Source organism: Cydia fagiglandana, chromosome 2 (assembly GCF_963556715.1).
Source record: "Cydia fagiglandana chromosome 2, ilCydFagi1.1, whole genome shotgun sequence".
Classification (NCBI taxonomy): domain Eukaryota; kingdom Metazoa; phylum Arthropoda; class Insecta; order Lepidoptera; family Tortricidae; genus Cydia; species Cydia fagiglandana.
This window is the reverse complement of record NC_085933.1, coordinates 2801659-2819771: the sequence shown is the minus strand read 5'-3', so window position 1 is coordinate 2819771 and position 18113 is coordinate 2801659. Positions and strand designations below refer to the sequence as shown.

The window sequence follows — 18113 nt, the reverse complement described above, 5'->3', positions numbered from 1 at the left end:
GAATAGGCGATTTTTAATGGCATCGCGCTCACGGCGCTCCTCAAATGTACGTTCCCAAACGTATCATAATATGCTTTAAGGCACTTTCCACATTTAGTGCTTCCAAGCTTGGAACTATAAAAAAAAAATCAAAAACGGGGGAAAATTATTTAAGAATTATATTTAACCAAAACATTTATTACAGGTAAGATATGCAACAGAAATATTTCGACAAATAGGCCGAAGTATAATTTAATGAGCCAATCTGAACGTGTATAACAATTATTAATTTATCAGAACGTGCTCCGTCACTGTCACTTCTGTCACTGTCAGTTTCCTCTTTCTATCTATTGTTTCAATTTGAAGTCGATTTGTTTATCTTTTATATCTTCTTAATTAATTGTGTTAAAATGAATTCTAAACCCAGTGATCACTAAGTTAACTCAGTAGTTTACTGACGTAAGCTTCGTAATGTCTTTCTATTATTTAACACCCGTGAAAGGTGATATGCCAGCGCACTTACTTGAAACTATCGTCTCGACGAGATTGGATTTTTTAAAGGCTATTTACAAAGGAGATACCCTTGTTTATAACGAATACATGGTCGAAGGAAGTATATACGATAACGTTGGGCACTTCATGTTATGTATCGTAACTATTTTGACCGGAAATACAGCCTTTTCTCAGTTTTTTCTAAAAGCAGAAACGGAACTGTTCAAGAGACGCATTAATACACTTTCCGCATACGATTTGAGACGATTTGCTAAGAGACTTCTGAACAGTATTAAACGTAGTGATGATACTCCTTCCTGTGAAGCATTAAAAGTGTTGTGCCAGCATCTTGTCTTGAAAAACTTAGCTCACCATATTTCAATATCTCATAATACAAACTGCTCAATACATAGCATTGAATTAAATTTTAAACAATGTCTTATGTTCGTAGCTAGCAGGCAGGTTGAAATGAAACAAGGCATGGCAAAATTGCCATGTGGTAAATGGTTACAATATTTATTATCACTATTTAATACTAATTTAAGGCACAGAATATCTCAGACAGATGTGACACCCCTAAGAAGTGACCCTCGCATCACTGACATGTTAAACAAAATAAGGAAAGACTTAATACCATTCATGAGCAGTAATACAGAAGTACTTCTCAGTAGAAATGTGGATAGTTCAACAAAATTCTTCCCACCGTGTATGCTAAATTTGCATAGAAACCTGCGGGCCAGGCACAGACTGTCACACACACAAAGATTCTTCTACAGTCTCTTTTTAAAAGATATTGGTATGCCTGTGGAGGAAGCTATAGATTTTTGGAGAAATGAATACAAACTGAATCCAAACGGCACCCATGTTTGTTGCCATAGTTGGGAAAAAGATGAAAAAAAGTACCTCTATGGTATAAGACATATGTATGGACTTGAAGGTGGTAGGAAGACCTATACATCTGTAAACTGTCAAAGAATACAGGGGTCTGATAATGCATGTTCAGAAGGAGGATGTCCATTCAAATTTGACTATCAACAGATGGTGAAGCTTCTTCCTGGATGCCCAGATAATGTTTTGTCTCAAATAAATGAATTTAAAAGAAAAAAGCAGTATAATGCTGCTTGTAGGACATATTTACAAAGTAATTTAAAAACTGACTGTGATAGTGTAAGCTTTAGTTTTACGCCTGTTAAATATTATATGATTGCATCAAAGTATGAAATGCAGTTGAAATAAAATTTGTTTAATTTTTTCACATCTGCCCTTTTAAATTTCGATAGGTATAGAAGTTACCGCTGCCGGTTAACTGGTTATGTTGTTACTCTTTAATTTACTACTCTGATTTTTTTATCGGAACATGCTCCGACTGATCATGACTGGTTTGGTGTTATTAAATAGATAAATTCCTTGCTGTGAATGTCCACTGAAGAAAATACTATTTATTATCAGTGGCAGTCGTTACAATTTTATTGTAATTCTAATCTTACCCAAGAGTATCCTTTAATATAATTTTATAATAACAGAAGAAATAATCGTACTACCGTACAGAAAGGACACTTCCTACAAACCCGAAGTTTGACAGCGATTTGGGGTCGAATCATACTATCCCTTTCGAATATATGGCACTCTCCCTGTCGGCTGTTTAGGGTTGTCAAAATTCAAGTGATTATCTTATCTGTGGTCGTGCACGCACAAGGAATTCAAGTGGTGCCAACCCTAATAATTGCTCGAAGCAATGCTGAGCCGAGTTCGACCGAAGTCAGGAGTGTCTCCCCACTGATAATAAGCTGAAAAATGCATGTATAACTTATCCTTATTTTATCAGTTTACCTAGTCTTGGAAGGTGACTTCACCTAGCTAGAGCAATATCAACGTCAATGGCGTTAGTGCTGCCACCTATATTTCTCACAATCTCGCATAAGAATTCATAATAACTTTTGGAACGCGTCCACGTCCATAATTTTTACCAGCGGTGCGTGTATCCGAACGGGAATTAACCTACAAAAAATAAAAGTTACGTAATTAAATCTGCCATCTCACTTTAGACTGTACAGCCATCATCGATCTCTATTTCACTCACTCTTCAATATAGTGTAATCCAATTCAGTAAGGCTGAACCCCATGCTGCTGACATTTGACAGTTTGAATTCTGATGACGGATAGAAAAAGGTTATAAACAGAAAAAGAGGAAATAATAGGCTGATTTAGATAAATTAATAAATTGAGAGATTCTATTAATAACGTATAAGATAATTACTTTAGCCACTATAGTAAATAATAACAAATTTATTAACGTAAGCACCCGGACAAAGAGAAACCGCAACGTGTACTAGGTTAGGCCGTTAGTGAAACATGTTAGTACAATATTTAAAATAACATGACTGAAAGAAAAATGTGCAAATTTTACAATTTGAATGTACCGGAGCGACGATCTGGCGAAGGCGGGGCGCAGAACCACAATGAGGATGACGAGCGAGCGTTGGAGGAGGCAATCCCGCCAGTGGTACCCCCCAATGAGCACAAACTTGAATACAACTACTGGATGTGGTTCTCGCGACGAGGCGCCGCCGCGCGCTCCGGCTACAGCCAGGTAACCATTTACCTTTAACATTATAAAAATACCTTCATTTAAGTGGTTAATCTCAGTGCAGCCACATAAGTTGTTGGTGGTGACCCACAAAGCTGGTGCAAAACGCTGTGTCTGAGTTTGTATCTCGATGTGTGATGGAGTCATGGATATTTTCTGTGTATCTAAATATTTATTCAGCTATTATCATGGGCAATTGGTCATTGTCAACTACTACCCAGCCAAACAGTTTACTTACATTTGGTTCGATTAGGTTATTCAATCTGTATCAGATTTTTTACCAATATTTCATTTTGAATATTTGTATCTATAACTTAAATAATCTCAAGTAAAGGAAATAACTGTGTTGGTTGCCAATAAGAATAACTTTTATAGCATATTTGCGTCAATAGAACTATTAAGTATGATTTTATGAGTATTATAACAACCATTAAAATAACACATTACATATATTTTATTTACAATTTGAGTCATAATAAATGAATCTAGGGTCAAAAAATCAGTCTTCTCCAAAATACAATCCAAGCCCTCACTTATGAAGAGTGGAAAGGCCATACCATCCAGCCTATGATAAGGAAGTAGAAGAGTGGAAAGCCTGACCATGCCCCTTGCATCAAAAAGAACCCTTGGTCAAAGTGTTCTTATCACTTTTACTTAATATTTGTACTTTGCATTAAAATATTTCTGAAAAATGTGCATATTGTGCAGTTTAAACAATTTAGTGACAAAAGTTTGTTCAGCATAATAGGAATATTGTGAAAGCAAACAGATTTAGGCACTAATGAATCATAAGGTGACACAGCAAGTAAACTGTTTCGTTAAGTTGTTGTTTGGGAGTTGATTTATTTTTCAAGTTTTTAATCATTATTTTCACTAATATATTGCATTTGACGTTTACACACACATTTGCCTGCTCAAAATTATGACTTAGTAGGTAATCATTAAATATAGGTACTAAAGATTGTATCAAGTTTGAAGAATAAATCTTTGGGCTTTTTAACCTCTAGCATCGGTCCTTATAAATATATAATTATATATCCTTTTATTTCCACAAATTTTACATTTTACATTACAAATTACTAAAGATTAGTTTTAATTATTTGTGGTCCCTGTTAGGGTAAAAGCCTCCTACAAGCTTTGCGATGTTACTCTATTTTTGAGCGGTATCCATCCAGTCCCTTCCTGCTGCCTCCACAAAGTCGTCAGCCCAAGGTTCTTCTTTATCAGGAAGAGAAGAGATTCTTTATCTTAATACTAGGACAAATTGTCAGGTGACAACCAAAACTCATTAATTACTACTAGGGGTTGATTTTTATTTATTTTTAGGGTGTCTTACCTCAAAAGGAAAAAACGAAATCCTTATAAGATCACTCATGCGTCTGTCTGTCTGTCTGTCCAACCATCCCCCTCCCCTTTATCTACGAAACTACTGGGTCTAAAATTTTGAAAAAAATACACAAAATAGTTCTTTACCTATAGATGACAGGACAACCTATTTGAAATATGCAGTCAAGCGTGAGTCGGACTTAACTACTTAGTTTTTGTTCCGACCCGTAGGTGGTTCCGACCGAGTTTTTTGAAGACATTTCATTCACGTTCCACATAAAAAAATACATTGTTAAATATTGGGTAATATAAGGAACCCTTGGAACGCGAGTCCGACTCGCACTTGACTGTTTTTTTTTAATTAGTGAGTTTTGGTTGTCACCTGAATAAATTACTGCCCTATGCCAATGCCTATTACACATCATCCTGCCCTGGTTTCGTTACTGTAACATTATGATTGCAGGCGCTCCGTCTGGTGGGTCGCGTGGGCAGCGTGGAGCAGTGGTGGGGCCTGTACGCGCACCTCGCGCGGCCGGCGGACCTGCCCCCGCTCTCCGACCTGCACCTCTTCAAACTGGGCATCAAGCCCATGTGGGAGGACCCGGCTAACGTCAACGGTGGCAAATGGGTGAGTACTACTAGCAGTGGGGAGACTTTCCTGAGTTTGGGCAAGCTCGGTTCCGTTCGGCTCAGCATTGCTCCAAGCACACAACTTGACGTCCCTTTGCATGCACGACCACAGATAAGATAATTACTTGAATTTTGAACCTTAAATAGTCTAAAGGGGTACCATAAGTACTAAAAACTTCGGTTTTATAGGAAGTGTCTGTACGGTAGTACTATTTGTTCTACTTATTCTGTGCTACTAGTAAATACTCATAGTCTGGTGGATCGCGTGGGCTGTGTGGAGCAGTGGTGGGGATTCTACGCGTTAGCGCACCTCCCTTAACTATTTATTAAATGAATGCATGTTTCAGACGGTTCGGCTTCGCAAGACGCAGACGGGGCGCGCCTGGGAGGACCTCTGCATGGCGATGCTCGGCGAGCAGTTCATGGTTGGCCGAGAAATCTGTGGCGTCGTGCTATCCGTGCGCTTCCAGGTATGATTATGTCGCTTCCATTTGTATACGAGCTTTAGAAAACGTAGTGAGCCCTTTTAAGTATTATCTCTCGTCGTCAAGTACCTCACTAACGATAGAATATTACAGGAGGACCACTTAGCCGTGTGGCACCGGACGGCGTCGGACCGCGAGGCGGCGACGCGCGTGCACGACACGCTGCGGCGCGTGCTGCAGCTGCCCCCCTCCGTGCCCCTCCAGTACAAGGAGCACCCCGCACCGCGCCCCGACGACGAGCGCTCGTAGCCCGCGCCCGCCCCTCGTGCCGTGCGTGTCCTGCAGGTACGTGTGTCCCTCTCCCACACCTACAGCTGCCCCCTCCGTGCCCCTCCAGTACAAGGAGCACCCCGCCCCGCGCCCCGACGACGAGCGCTCGTAGCCCGCGCCCGCCCCTCGTGCCGTGCGTGTCCTGCAGGTACGTGTGTCCCTCTCCCACACCTACAGCTGCCCCCTCCGTGCCCCTCCAGTACAAGGAGCACCCCGCCCCGCGCCCCGACGACGAGCGCTCGTAGCCCGCGCCCGCCCCTCGTGCCGTGCGTGTCCTGCAGGTACGTGTGTCCCTCTCCCACACCTACAGCTGCCCCCTCCGTGCCCCTCCAGTACAAGGAGCACCCCGCCCCGCGCCCCGACGACGAGCGCTCGTAGCCCGCGCCCGCCCCTCGTGCCGTGCGTGTCCTGCAGGTACGTGTGTCCCTCTCCCACACCTACAGCTGCCCCCTCCGTGCCCCTCCAGTACAAGGAGCACCCCGCCCCGCGCCCCGACGACGAGCGCTCGTAGCCCGCGCCCGCCCCTCGTGCCGTGCGTGTCCTGCAGGTACGTGTGTCCCTCTCCCACACCTACAGCTGCCCCCCTCTGTGCCCCTCCAGTACAAGGAGCACCCCGCCCCGCGCCCCGACGACGAGCGCTCGTAGCCCGCGCCCGCCCCTCGTGCCGTGCGTGTCCTGCAGGTACGCGTGTCCCTCTCCCACACCTACAGCTGCCCCCCTCTGTGCCCCTCCAGTACAAGGAGCACCCCGCCCCGCGCCCCGACGACGAGCGCTCGTAGCCCGCGCCCGCCCCTCGTGCCGTGCGTGTCCTGCAGGTACGTGTGTCCCTCTCCCACACCTACAGCTGCCCCCCTCCGTGCCCCTGGATGGAAAAAGACCGAACAGGGGCTCATCCCAACAAGAATGATGACCGAAGTGGCATCTCCTCCCTTCTGATTTTTTTATCAATCGGGGACAAAAACGGCTGTATCTGCGTAAAATTAGGCCTCAAATGCGATCTCCCTAGGGGCTGTCCATAAATTACGTCATCGATTTTTGACGTTTTTGACCCCCCCCCCCCTCAACATCATCCAAAAATCATGCTTCGAATGACCCCGTTTCCTCTGTCCAGACTAGACATGTGCGCCGCGCCGCCGCGCCGCCGCCGCCGACGATTTTTCCACGCCGCCGCCGCCGATAAATTTGACCGGCGTATAATCGGCGTGGGAAATTTTGATACCTATCGTGTCTTATTCCATGTTGCGTAGTTAGTACATAGTGTCAGATGTATAATTTAAAGATTCTTATGCTTTTTCGCTTATTATTTGCCAGTGAAGCAAATTAGCATCATTTTTGTCGTGGCGGTGTTAGCTGTGGTAACGATTTAGCGTTAATTTAAACAAGATCTAGTTTCTGGATCGCAGGTTATTATTTGATATACATACTATCGCACAGCTTTTTAGTACAACGCATTTTGTTTAACATCAATAGTATCTTTATTGTCAATTTAATCAGTGAATTAAAGTCAAGAAAATAGCAGGTTAATTTCCTAGGACATAATCATGCTATTTTCTTCTTAGAATCTTCAGCAAGCTGTCACCACGATTATAATTAATTGTGTATTTTATGAGTTCTTGTATGATGCTGGTGACACGCATGAGGGTCATCATCATCAATGTCATCATATGATAGATATAGATATGATTTGATTTAACTATCGCATAATATACAATTTCATTAAAAAAAATACACACGATCAATTCTTAGTCATTGTGATTATCAGCTTCTTTTACTTAACAATATATATTACAATCAAAATTATAATAGTCAGGTAAAAGCTTTGTAATAAGCTATACCTAAACAATTATATCTACTTATAAGAACGTAAATCACCAAGTATCATCACTAAGCTAGCAGTAAAGAAAACAAAGTAGACCTTAATATTCCATAAAACGGGTATTCAAAGACATTCTGTTGAGCGAATCATCCTGCCAGAGAAGTTTACTTTCGAAAACGATGACATCTTTATTCTAACATACATTTCTGTTAAACTTCAGTTCAGACAAATGTACAGTATTCATCATTATTTCGTAACAAATCCTACGTAAGGCGACAGCGGCTGGGAAAAGTCAATATAGATTTAAGGTAACTTAAAGATTTTTTTTATTGTGTTTTATTTTTATTTCGCTTACAAAGTAAGTAAAAATACTGCCTAAAATGTAGGGTTTTATAGTATCCTTTTTATTTTAATATTTAAACATACCGTTGGTAACCGTTATTAGGTTGGTATTGGTAATAAATGGTTGCCAAGTGACATGCCGGGATATAATTTTCGGCAATAATTTAGAAAACACACATAATATGCTTTGGATAGCCTAGTAAATACTCAAAAGGCTTTAATGTAGAGTTTCTACAGCCACGTTCTCATGCAGTATCAAAATTTATGTCACGCCGATTTCACGCCGATCACGCCGCCGCCGCCGGTCAAAAAATCATCGGACGCCGCCGCCGATGATTTTGCCATCGGCGCACATCTCTAGTCCAGACCCCTCCCCCCTAATTTGAAATGACGTAATTTATGAATAGCCCCCTAAGATGACTGTTCCTATAAAAAGTATTATGATCTCGGAAAAAATTGTGTATCCAATGTTTAATAAGACTTCTTGTTCTTTGCAGTATCCCCGTACAGGCCCGACACGACACGTCGAGGTAAACCAACGCATTTACCTGCGTTATATCTCAGCAGAAATCGGTGGCGCCCAGATACTTCATTAGAAACCTGTGACTGGATCGCTGTTTGCCTTGAGGGTTCTGCGAAATACGAAGTTTTTTATCCCTCTTTATCCCAAGCTTTTAGAAAAGGAGGTATAGATTTCGAGTTTCGTAGGATTAAGCAGTTCTGTTTGTAAGTATGGGTGCAGAGATATCGGAATTCAATGGACATACGTTACTAGAAGTAAAGCGATCTTGCTATCTCTTTTACGCGTGATATTAAGTAGCAATTTTATACAGAGATGGAGTATTGTTTTTGGCATTTAAAGATCGGATTAAAATTTCGATATGTATGTAACAACGTCTATATTAAATCAATCAAAATGTATGTACCTTAAATTTAAAACAAAAGTAGTATTATACGTACTTATGTATTCAGCTCGCACGGATGCTTATATCGCTCCACCAATACTTTTAAAACTTAACTGACGTGAACTATGGTTGCCACCAATATAACTTTTAAATTACCAAATATAACCTCAAATACATCATTTAATGAACAATCTTGTGTCTACACCCTAAAACAGACTGAAAAATATCACTATTAGTAATAAGAATTGTTACCTAGTTATTAAATAATAATTTTACTAATCATTTTCCTATCTGTGACGCACAATAAATATTGTAAAAGCTTGGGTTATTAATAAACTAGTACAAAATCATTATCAAATAAATAGATGCGAGAAAGTTCATTAAAACGACTATTTAAATCAATTTTGAGGTTATGTTTTTTGTTATAAGCTTTATTGGTGGTAACAGTGTTCGCGCTAGCAATATCAGTATATTGAGTATGTTGTCGATCCAGTTGTATATAAGCAATACAATGTAAACAATAGCTCGTGAACTCTCACTCATTTTCAGCGACTTTTGGACGCAGCGCCATTTTTTTACTTATTTAAAAAAAATGCAAAACACGATCTTCCAAAACTTACAGAAAGGCACGGCGCGGTACGATGCTGCCATATTTCTATATTTGAACAGGTTTTAATATTATGTTTGATAAAGTTACAATAATCATACTTACCTACGATCCGTCCACACCAAGCAAACGAACAACTAATGGCCTTTACAAACTTTCACTGATAATCGCATGCGTTTTGATGCCATTTGTTGGGCCGTCTGTAGATGCCTTAATGTACGAATAGATTGCTGTCATATGGCTGCGTTCCTCTCGGTTTTCGTTGGTTGCTTAGTGTGGACGCACCACTGGAACAGTGGCATATTTTCATTTTCAAAGTACCCAATGTATGTAGTTACGTTTTCATAATATTCCATCTAAATGTTTTTACAGTACATATGGTCCTATTTTCCCGCACTAGTGCGTAAAATAGCACTTTTCGTGCGATGTCAAAAGTTTAAAGGGCTATATGTACTGTAAAACGTTGTACGATACACGTGCGAATAAGTAATTCGCAACTCGTGTCGATTTAAAACACTCCCTTCGGTCGTGTTTTAATTTATCGCCACTCGTTTCGAATTTCCTATTTTTCGCACTTGTATCGTAAATAACTATTTTAGCTCTCATTAGGGATATAGTGTATATGCACTGGCCATTTTATAACACTGTTTTTGTCTTGTCATTGTGTATTTTTCATTTTTCGTCGATATATTCAATTAGTTTCCAAAAGAACTCTCAGTGTAATAGTTTCAATCAATATTTATTAATACAAATTGTATGATATTGTATGGACGTAGTTCATAAGTATGTTGTATGATTTGAAGCCAAGTTGGCAGTTTTAAAAATATAGAATAAATGAATTGAAAGTTTTAGATAAGTTGACTGATATGAAACTGAGTGAGATTACGAATTATTTTGTAGCTGTGTTCCACTCTATACTTCCATAGCCATTGACGGGTGAAATAATTAACAGTTTTTTGACTGTTAAATTGTTTAGAAAACCCCAATGATATTACAACTTCAGATAGGTTATATGCGTTCCAAAATCAAAGTGCTTAAATTGTACTATTACTCTTTAGTGGCACTTAGGCACATGGAAAAAGAAAATGTAACAAAGATGAATGGTATACGAAAATTAATCAAAAAAAAACAGATTCATTTGTAGGTAATTAAATAAATATGGAAGTACAGATGTAGTTCATATTTTCTCGATAACGTTCGTATTTGTCATGCTACTTCAGTCAACCTGAGCACTCTGCGTACTTGCCGAGACTGGCTGAAATAACAAGACACGTTCGTATGTACGTTTCCGTGAAAATAATAATGCACTACATTTGTATTTTTGTGCTCCTTATGTATAAGTATAACCTACCTAAAGTAATATGTGACGTTCCAAGGCAAAAAGTACCTTATGGCGGCCGGCGCTTAAGTCGCAAAGCGCCGCAATCATATTGGAGCGGTGTTAAAAATAGCGTAAGCGCCAACTGCCATAAGGTACCTTTACCCGTGGGACGTCACATATAATATATAATATTGTAGAGAACTCACACTTTATGCTTTATTCTTGAGGATGAAACCCCGTGAGATATTCTAGTGAAAACAATTTAACATCAAAAAGCCTTTTATTATTTTCACACATACAGAAGCGACTTCTATTGTGATTTCCCTGTAACCATGTCTAAATCGCCCATGCGATTCAGCAGACCCATTCTCACAACGCGCAGTGTATATAATAGTAAAATTGAGTGAAATATCAGATTTTGTAATTGTGAGAATGTGTTGTGTCGCCCATAGTTCTTGTACAGTTTAAACTGGTTTACTGAAAATAAAGAATCAGCCTTTGTATACTTTCAAACGTGGTTTTCTTTCTTTTAAGCTCCTCATGTGTAGGTATTTGCCAAATGGGTGAAAGCAAGTACACATTTAATTGTATGGTTAACGTTTGCGTATTTCCTGTAGACATCGTAAAGCTAAGAGATTCAAAAGCTATTTTTTTAAATGTAGGTATTCCGTTTTTTGTAACTTAAAAAATATACCTACTGGTCTCATGGACGGATTTAGAGGAACGCAAAAAAAGGTTTCATTACTGGATTACAGCACCTATTAAAATCCTTTCAAAATTAGAAATTACTCAATGAAACTGCGTTGCTCAAAATTTTTCCATGAGTGTATTTTAGAAAGCAATTTGGACAGATAAGCTAAAAAAAACTACATTATTAATGGATTTACACCTCAAATTAAGTTAGCAGACAAATAAAACCACAATATTGTCTAGAAAATATACTTTAATACATCAAATTTCAACAGACACGTTATTTGAAATAAAAATAAATGATATTCGCTACCACAATAATCTCGCACTGTACCTAATTACCTAGCTACGTCTAGGAATAGGCTACCTTACTTTACGTACACGAGCTGTGAACACATGTCGGGACTGTTGTGGACGGAAATGTGTGAGACCATATACATATACAGGGTTTTTTGCCACCGGTAATATTACCTACTCTATCTTTTTAAAGATTCGAAATGGAAGCACGCTTAATGTCGACAAAAAAAGGCTAATTTGTAAATAAGGCGAAAAAAATAGGGCAATAATATAGTAGGTTTGCACTATTTATTTCGAGTCTACTAGAGATAAACTCAAACAAATATCAACTATAGTCGGTCAAACCAATTTGTCAGTCAGTAAGAACTGGAAAAACTATACTGATCCTTTTCTTTTGGGTGCTAGTACTAGTGTAAGACAAAGATAGTATGATTCTCTGTCTATGATTGAAATGAGACAGTCCTTTGACATACTATATTTTTAATTTCACTTTCCAGGGCACCTAAATAAAGTGAACTCACATTTAAAGTAGTCTTACTAACGCAACGCACACAAAAACAGTCTGTATTTATAGATGGTCAAGCAAATCTTGTCAGTAGAAAAAGGCGCGAAATTCAAATTTTCTATGAGACGATATCCCTTTGCGCCTACATTTTTCAAATTTGCCGCCTTTTTCTACTGACAAGATCTGCTTGACCAAGTATAATTTGGGCCGAGTCCGTATGCGTGGCGACAGCAAGACTAATTTATGGGGGTGCAAATATTTAAAATGGCTGCTAAATGACTTTTAACCAACAAACAAACAAATATTAATCTGTAATGTGTAGCGTCTGACACATTTCCGTCATATGTGACCGTTAGCTACTTTAGTTAGGCCGTAGGTACTCTGTATTTACGCGCCTAGTTCGTTTGCATCTTCAAAAATATATTCAACAGTCAAATATTTCTTTATAAAGTAATGGGACTAAATGGTCGCTTTTACACTTTACCGTGGACACAGAACGATATTACAAAAGCGACCAGTTATTAGAAAAAAAAAATTGTAACCAATGAACATAAAATATGTGTAGGCAAACCAGTTATTTATTGTAAAAAGTTGTAAAATCCGTGCGCTGAGATTTAGAGCTGAAGTAGATGGCGCTGTGTTTTGCTATGTTTCTGGCTAATTAATTATCATGCCTCAACTTTTGTCAACCAAAATTATTGCAGGTTTTAATGTGGTATAACGCCATCTGCATTAGCTTTCTAATTCAAAGCAAGAATTATCATTTAAAATCTTCTACAATGAATAACTCTTTAAAATAAAGTACATAATGCCTAAAGCCTCAGCTTTTACAAGTCTGAACTTAAATGAAACTATTGCATCCATCAAACCAAAATGAACCCTATAATTACACCAATAAGATCTATTGTACCACATGCCCACAGCCTAATCTGACACCCACCTAACCTATACACATACAGTAATCTATGTACATTTGGCAACTTGACTTACGCTACGGTGATATGCACGCGGCATAGGGATATCAAATAGTACCCATTGATATTTCGTTTCATCCATCACAATGTTTCCAATGATATTCGTTTCGTAGGGCGTGGTAGTTTTATCTCTTATTTAAAAGGAATATTTGTTAAGTTCGTCTAAAGTAAGTTTGCACAGAATTGGTTAGCGACAAAATGTGTCTGTGACACTATAGACAGGTAGGGGCATACTGAGCCCACGTTCGCAACGTATAATGCATTATGAAATCTGGACCCTGAAATTTGTAAGCTTAATCATAATCATAAATATCATAATCTTTATTGTTTGTGCATAGAAACATACGTGTGCGTTGCCGTTGCATATGACGTAGGCCAAGTATGTCTCTAAGCATAAAAATTTCAGGGTCCAGGCTTCATAATGCATTGCATACGTTGCGAACGTGGGCTCAGTTTGTCCCTACCTTAAATGTCCGTCTTCCACACCTTGCCCTTTACGCCCGTTATTTAAGATTAGAATTTTTCTAACCTCAAAATTAGTGGTAATTAACTTTTAATTCCGCAATGCTAGGGTTCGTAATGTTCCTATGATAAGTATCTAATATTACGATACAATAATATGTAAACGACACTATAATTCAGATTTAATTTTAGAGTAAAAAAGTTACCGCTGCTTTTGTGGTTAAAAAAGTTTCTAATCTGAATAAAAAAACGGTCTAGTCAAGTAGTGAGGGACTAACTAGTAGTGAAAATCAATCACTTTATTTTTAACTTTCTTAGGAGGCAGGCGCGTTTTTTTCTTCTATTATATATTATTTCTTATGTGATCAAAAATAATTATTGGTTTTGGTAAAAACTACCACACCCTCTTCTAGTACTAACATTTATCACACATAATATGACGTACTTATATTATATTTTTATTGATATCAAAATAATAGCCCGATCGCCCAATCTAAGATTGTGTGTCATCTTATTATCTGGCGTATAAAAGAAAGTTTGGATGTAATCAGACGCGAAGTTTAATGCCAAATACGAAATAATATGATTTTATGTTTCAATAAAAAAAAAAAGGCAAACATTTCAGAACACAAGTATTATCAGTGATAAATGTTAGTAAGAAGATCTCACATCAATCCATACATTCTACGTGGTGTGCTGTAGATCTATTCTGATCGCTAGACTTCAAACTCTTTTTAATTTTTTAACTCTATTTAAAAATGCTCTTCGATACGAAAATACGTTTCTCGAAATTTGTGATAGCGATGACTCTTTTTCACTCTTTTTATTAGAAAGGGAGTTCCATTAGTTTTAAAGGGTACAGTCGCCATCAGATATATTGGTCAAAATGACAATCGTTCGCAGAGAAATGAAACGAAACGCTGTCTCATTCGCACTAGTAGAAGAGAGATAGAGAGCCCAATAGCGTTTCGTTTCTGCAAGCGATCGTCAACTTGGATAAGCCCCCAGGTGTTCACAAAGATCTGAACAAAGCCTCTGTTATAAAGATGTTAAAGTGCATGTTCAGATGTTTTTGAGCATCTTAGCCGTTTCTATATATCAGTTGACGAATGTACAAGGTTTCGAGAAACGAGTCGTAGGCCGATTTAGTTTACTTAGGTTTGAAAGTCACAAAAAACATCGGTCTATAGCCTACCGCTTAACTCAGACGGTTGGTGACAAGATGTACCTAAGGGTCAGCTGCGACATAAATAAACGGAAACTAGATTTAGTCCCAATTTAAGCTACCTTCTGTTAAAAAACCGGGCAAGTGCGAGTCGGACTCGCGCACGAAGGGTTCCGTACCATAATGCAAAAAAAAAAACATAAAAAACGGTCACCCATCCAAGTACTGACCCCTCCCGACATTGCTTAACTTTGGTCAAAAATCACGTTTGTTGTATGGGAGACCCATTTAAATCTTTATTTTATTCTGTTTTTAGTATTTGTTGTCATAGCGGCAACAGAAATACATCATCTGTGAAAATTTCAACTGTCTAGCTATCACGGTTCGTGAGATACAGCCTGGTGACAGACGAACGGACGGACGGTCGGACAGCGAAGTCTTAGTAATAGGGTCCCGTTTTACCCTTTGGGTACGGAACCCTAAAAATTAGCGCATCTACCTCGCTAACCGCCCGAGTTAAGTTTTAAAGTAGTTTAATATACCAATTAAAGTGCGTCAAGCAAATCTTGTCAGTAGCAATGTAAAGCAAACTAAAGTAGGGCAACACTCAAAGAGTAGTATTGCGCTAAGAAAAGCAGCAATGTACAATGTACATCGAACCAAAACTTTTTTTTCCGCTGAGCGCGCCTTGACAATTCAAATTGTCATTCACGGATTCTCTATTGAAAATGTTTGAAATTGTTATTAATACGTATGGACGGACAATTTAAAAGCGGTGTGTGATGTTGATAAAAATGATTATAGTTAATCATTTTTATTTTGAAGATCTCAAAATAAAATTGTAAGTGGACTATGCCGTTAAACAAGAATGTATGAATAAAAACATTGCTTCAGCAGGTAGATGTCATACTGGATTTTCATATTTTATTAGATTTCTCAGTTGGCACTGTAGGCATTGTAGGCACCTTAGCTTTAATTAAGCACAGTCTTATTTAATATATTGGTATTTAATGGTGACACAGCAGAAATATCTCTTGAAATAGAATCGATTCAGACTGTAAACATTGTAAACCATTTGTAAACAAACAAGATGATGGCTGTCATTCGCGATCCACATTCCACAGATAAAACACAGATGACACGCGATTTTCGAATTATTCGAACACAGTGTTGCTAACCCGCGATTTTTCAAATTTGCCGCCGTTTGCTACTGACAAGATTTGCTTGACCCAGTATAGTTACCTGATCTTATTTTTAAAATTAGTTTATTTAAGAATTTACCCCAAATTTATCTTACGAGCGACTAGCTCAAACGTTACACCTAATCGATTGCTTTCATAGTTTGAACAATGAGCAAAAGTATTAAAAACGCACAAAATAATGCCAGTCTTACCTATGGAGTCCCCTTTGTATTCCACCAATATTTTAATTATTTTACCTATTTATCTTGATAGCGTAAAGTTACATTTATTTACGTCTTGTACTTATTTGCTGCCAAGAACGCAACACGTTCGAAACGTCAGGTAAGGACGAATAAATAAATACAAATTTACGCGATTGGTGATAATAATAACACATAATTATGTACAAAATTCACGCAACTCCATTTCATACTTGGCAAGATATGTTTCTGTATGGGAACCCCACTAATTAAAACTAAATAAACTTAACTTATATATAAGAAAAAAATATAATTGTAAAAACTATATTAGTATACAAAAAAAAATATTTACCTAAACTTCGATAATTCATTAATAAAAGCCGATGTTTATTAATAAAGCATTAAATTAATTTAGCGTGTCGGTGTAAATTACACCTTATGGCATCTTCTTAAAGTCCAATACTGAATACACAGGAAAAACACAAAATAAAAATGATTTATTAAGTTTCCGAGTCAAATATTAGGTCATCATATGTGACATCCCACGGTAAAGGTACCTTATGGCGGTTGGCGCTTACGCTATTATTAACGCCGCTCCAATATTATTGCGGCGCTATGGGACGTAAGCGCCAGCCGCCATAAGGTACCTTTTGCTGTGGGGCGTCACATATTGTCTGTCAAATTCATCTTATTTCGTTAATAAATTGAATAAATGAAAATTGATCATATTGAAAGTTGATCAGTTCTTTAACTTTGTTGGTGATGCAATATACCCTAATATACCATTTGAGAAATAATGTGTTGTATGAACCCGTGTAGTCAGTATTGAATTCACTTATTATAATCACTCGGACTAGGTTACTGTGCCTTACAAGTAACACCGCGTCTCAACGCTAGTCAAAATCTAAATCAGATTTCAACAAGTAGTCGTGAGGCCCAAAGTACGTTATTTGCTTTTGACAAAATTTGTATCAAGTTGATTAAAGAATTGCAATTAAATTATTATACTTAATAGAAACATGGAGATTATGTTTTATTTCTTGCAAAAAAGTGCTTGTATCTGATATGTACATTCTAATGTACATGGGCCTCACACAGGTATACTTGGCCACCACAATCTTTTGTTTACTCGAAAAATTTCTACCGGTACCGCCGTGATCCGGGTAGCCAGTGGCGTAACTAGGGGGGGGTTGGAGGGGGCACGTGCCCCGGGCGCCGTCCAACGGGGGGGCGCCAAAATGCACAAGACCTTTCGTTAGGGGGGAGGGGGGGCGCAAATTTGGTGCCTGCCCCGGGCGCCATATCCTCTAGCTACGCCTCTGCGGGTAGCCTACTTGTTTTGACGTCTGCTGCGAATGCAGAAGACTGGCCCTACCCAGCCTTGGGGCACAGGAGGCCTTGGTCACTATTTCGTTCGTATGTGACATTTATACACTTTCGCGAGATCATTGAAATAGGTAAATTTCTATAAAAAAGGTAAAGACAAATGGTGGTGACCAAGCTAAAGTTTTCATAGGGATGTATTACTTCGTAGTTTACTAATTACCTAAAGGCGGAATTAGATAATAGAGGACACACGAGAATTACTAATTTGACAGAAATCTGTCAAATTTGTCAGAATTCTAAGGCATGAAACCGATTAGTTGATTGAGTTTCTACCTTATCCTTAGTAGTGAAAGGTCTCAATTATAGAACATGTAATTAGTCTAAAGTACGTAACGTACATACGTACGTGTACCCACCGTATTTACAAGTATATTACTTCTAGTTTGTCATTGGTAGTTTTTATACATTTGATTCTCTACCTTATACGAACAGAATAAAGTTGATATTAAAAACTCGCCGCCCAAAAATGTTACCTAATGGTCATACCATTTAA

General features: G+C 38.5%; 2 protein-coding genes and 2 long non-coding RNA genes across 5 annotated transcripts; all 4 read left to right on the top strand.

Annotated features, from left to right (window-relative positions):
- Positions 1–227: 227 nt before the first annotated feature.
- On the top strand, positions 228–1709 carry LOC134673563 (DNA primase large subunit-like). Its single transcript, XM_063531563.1, has one exon. The coding sequence runs from the start codon at positions 451–453 to the stop codon at positions 1705–1707; it is 1257 nt and encodes a 418-aa protein (XP_063387633.1). The 5' UTR covers positions 228–450; the 3' UTR covers positions 1708–1709.
- Positions 1710–2576: 867 nt separating this feature from the next.
- Positions 2577–6444, top strand: LOC134673550 (eukaryotic translation initiation factor 4E type 2). 2 transcript variants are annotated; one of them, XM_063531555.1, is made up of 5 exons: positions 2577–3061; positions 4848–5012; positions 5362–5484; positions 5593–5673; positions 6340–6444. In XM_063531555.1, the coding sequence occupies exons 1-5, from the start codon at positions 2849–2851 to the stop codon at positions 6412–6414; spliced, it is 657 nt and encodes a 218-aa protein (XP_063387625.1). In that variant the 5' UTR covers positions 2577–2848; the 3' UTR covers positions 6415–6444. The 2 variants fall into 2 exon arrangements, with proteins under 2 accessions (XP_063387625.1, XP_063387620.1); XM_063531550.1 differs by lacking the exon at positions 6340–6444 and having other exon boundaries at positions 2583–3061; positions 5593–6305.
- A 35-nt stretch (positions 6445–6479) lies between these two features.
- On the top strand, positions 6480–11273 carry LOC134674315 (uncharacterized). The gene is made up of 2 exons (XR_010099596.1): positions 6480–6584; positions 8407–11273. It is a non-coding gene; the product is annotated as an uncharacterized LOC134674315 (long non-coding RNA).
- A 3695-nt stretch (positions 11274–14968) lies between these two features.
- Positions 14969–16259, top strand: LOC134674308 (uncharacterized). The gene is made up of 2 exons (XR_010099594.1): positions 14969–15403; positions 16092–16259. It is a non-coding gene; the product is annotated as an uncharacterized LOC134674308 (long non-coding RNA).
- The last annotated feature ends 1854 nt before the right edge of the window (positions 16260–18113 follow it).

What these genes read in the sequence shown, in the direction of transcription:
- LOC134673563 (XM_063531563.1), top strand. Translation starts at nt 451, where the DNA reads ATGTCTTTCTATTATTTAACACCCGTGAAAGGTGATATGCCAGCGCAC.
- LOC134673550 (XM_063531555.1), top strand. Translation starts at nt 2,849, where the DNA reads ATGACTGAAAGAAAAATGTGCAAATTTTACAATTTGAATGTACCGGAG. An exon ending in ACGTCAACGGTGGCAAATGG is followed by an intron (nt 5,013 to 5,361) that starts GTGAGTACTACT and finishes TGCATGTTTCAG; the next exon opens with ACGGTTCGGCTTCGCAAGAC. An exon ending in ACGACACGCTGCGGCGCGTG is followed by an intron (nt 5,674 to 6,339) that starts CTGCAGCTGCCC and finishes CCTCTCCCACAC; the next exon opens with CTACAGCTGCCCCCCTCTGT.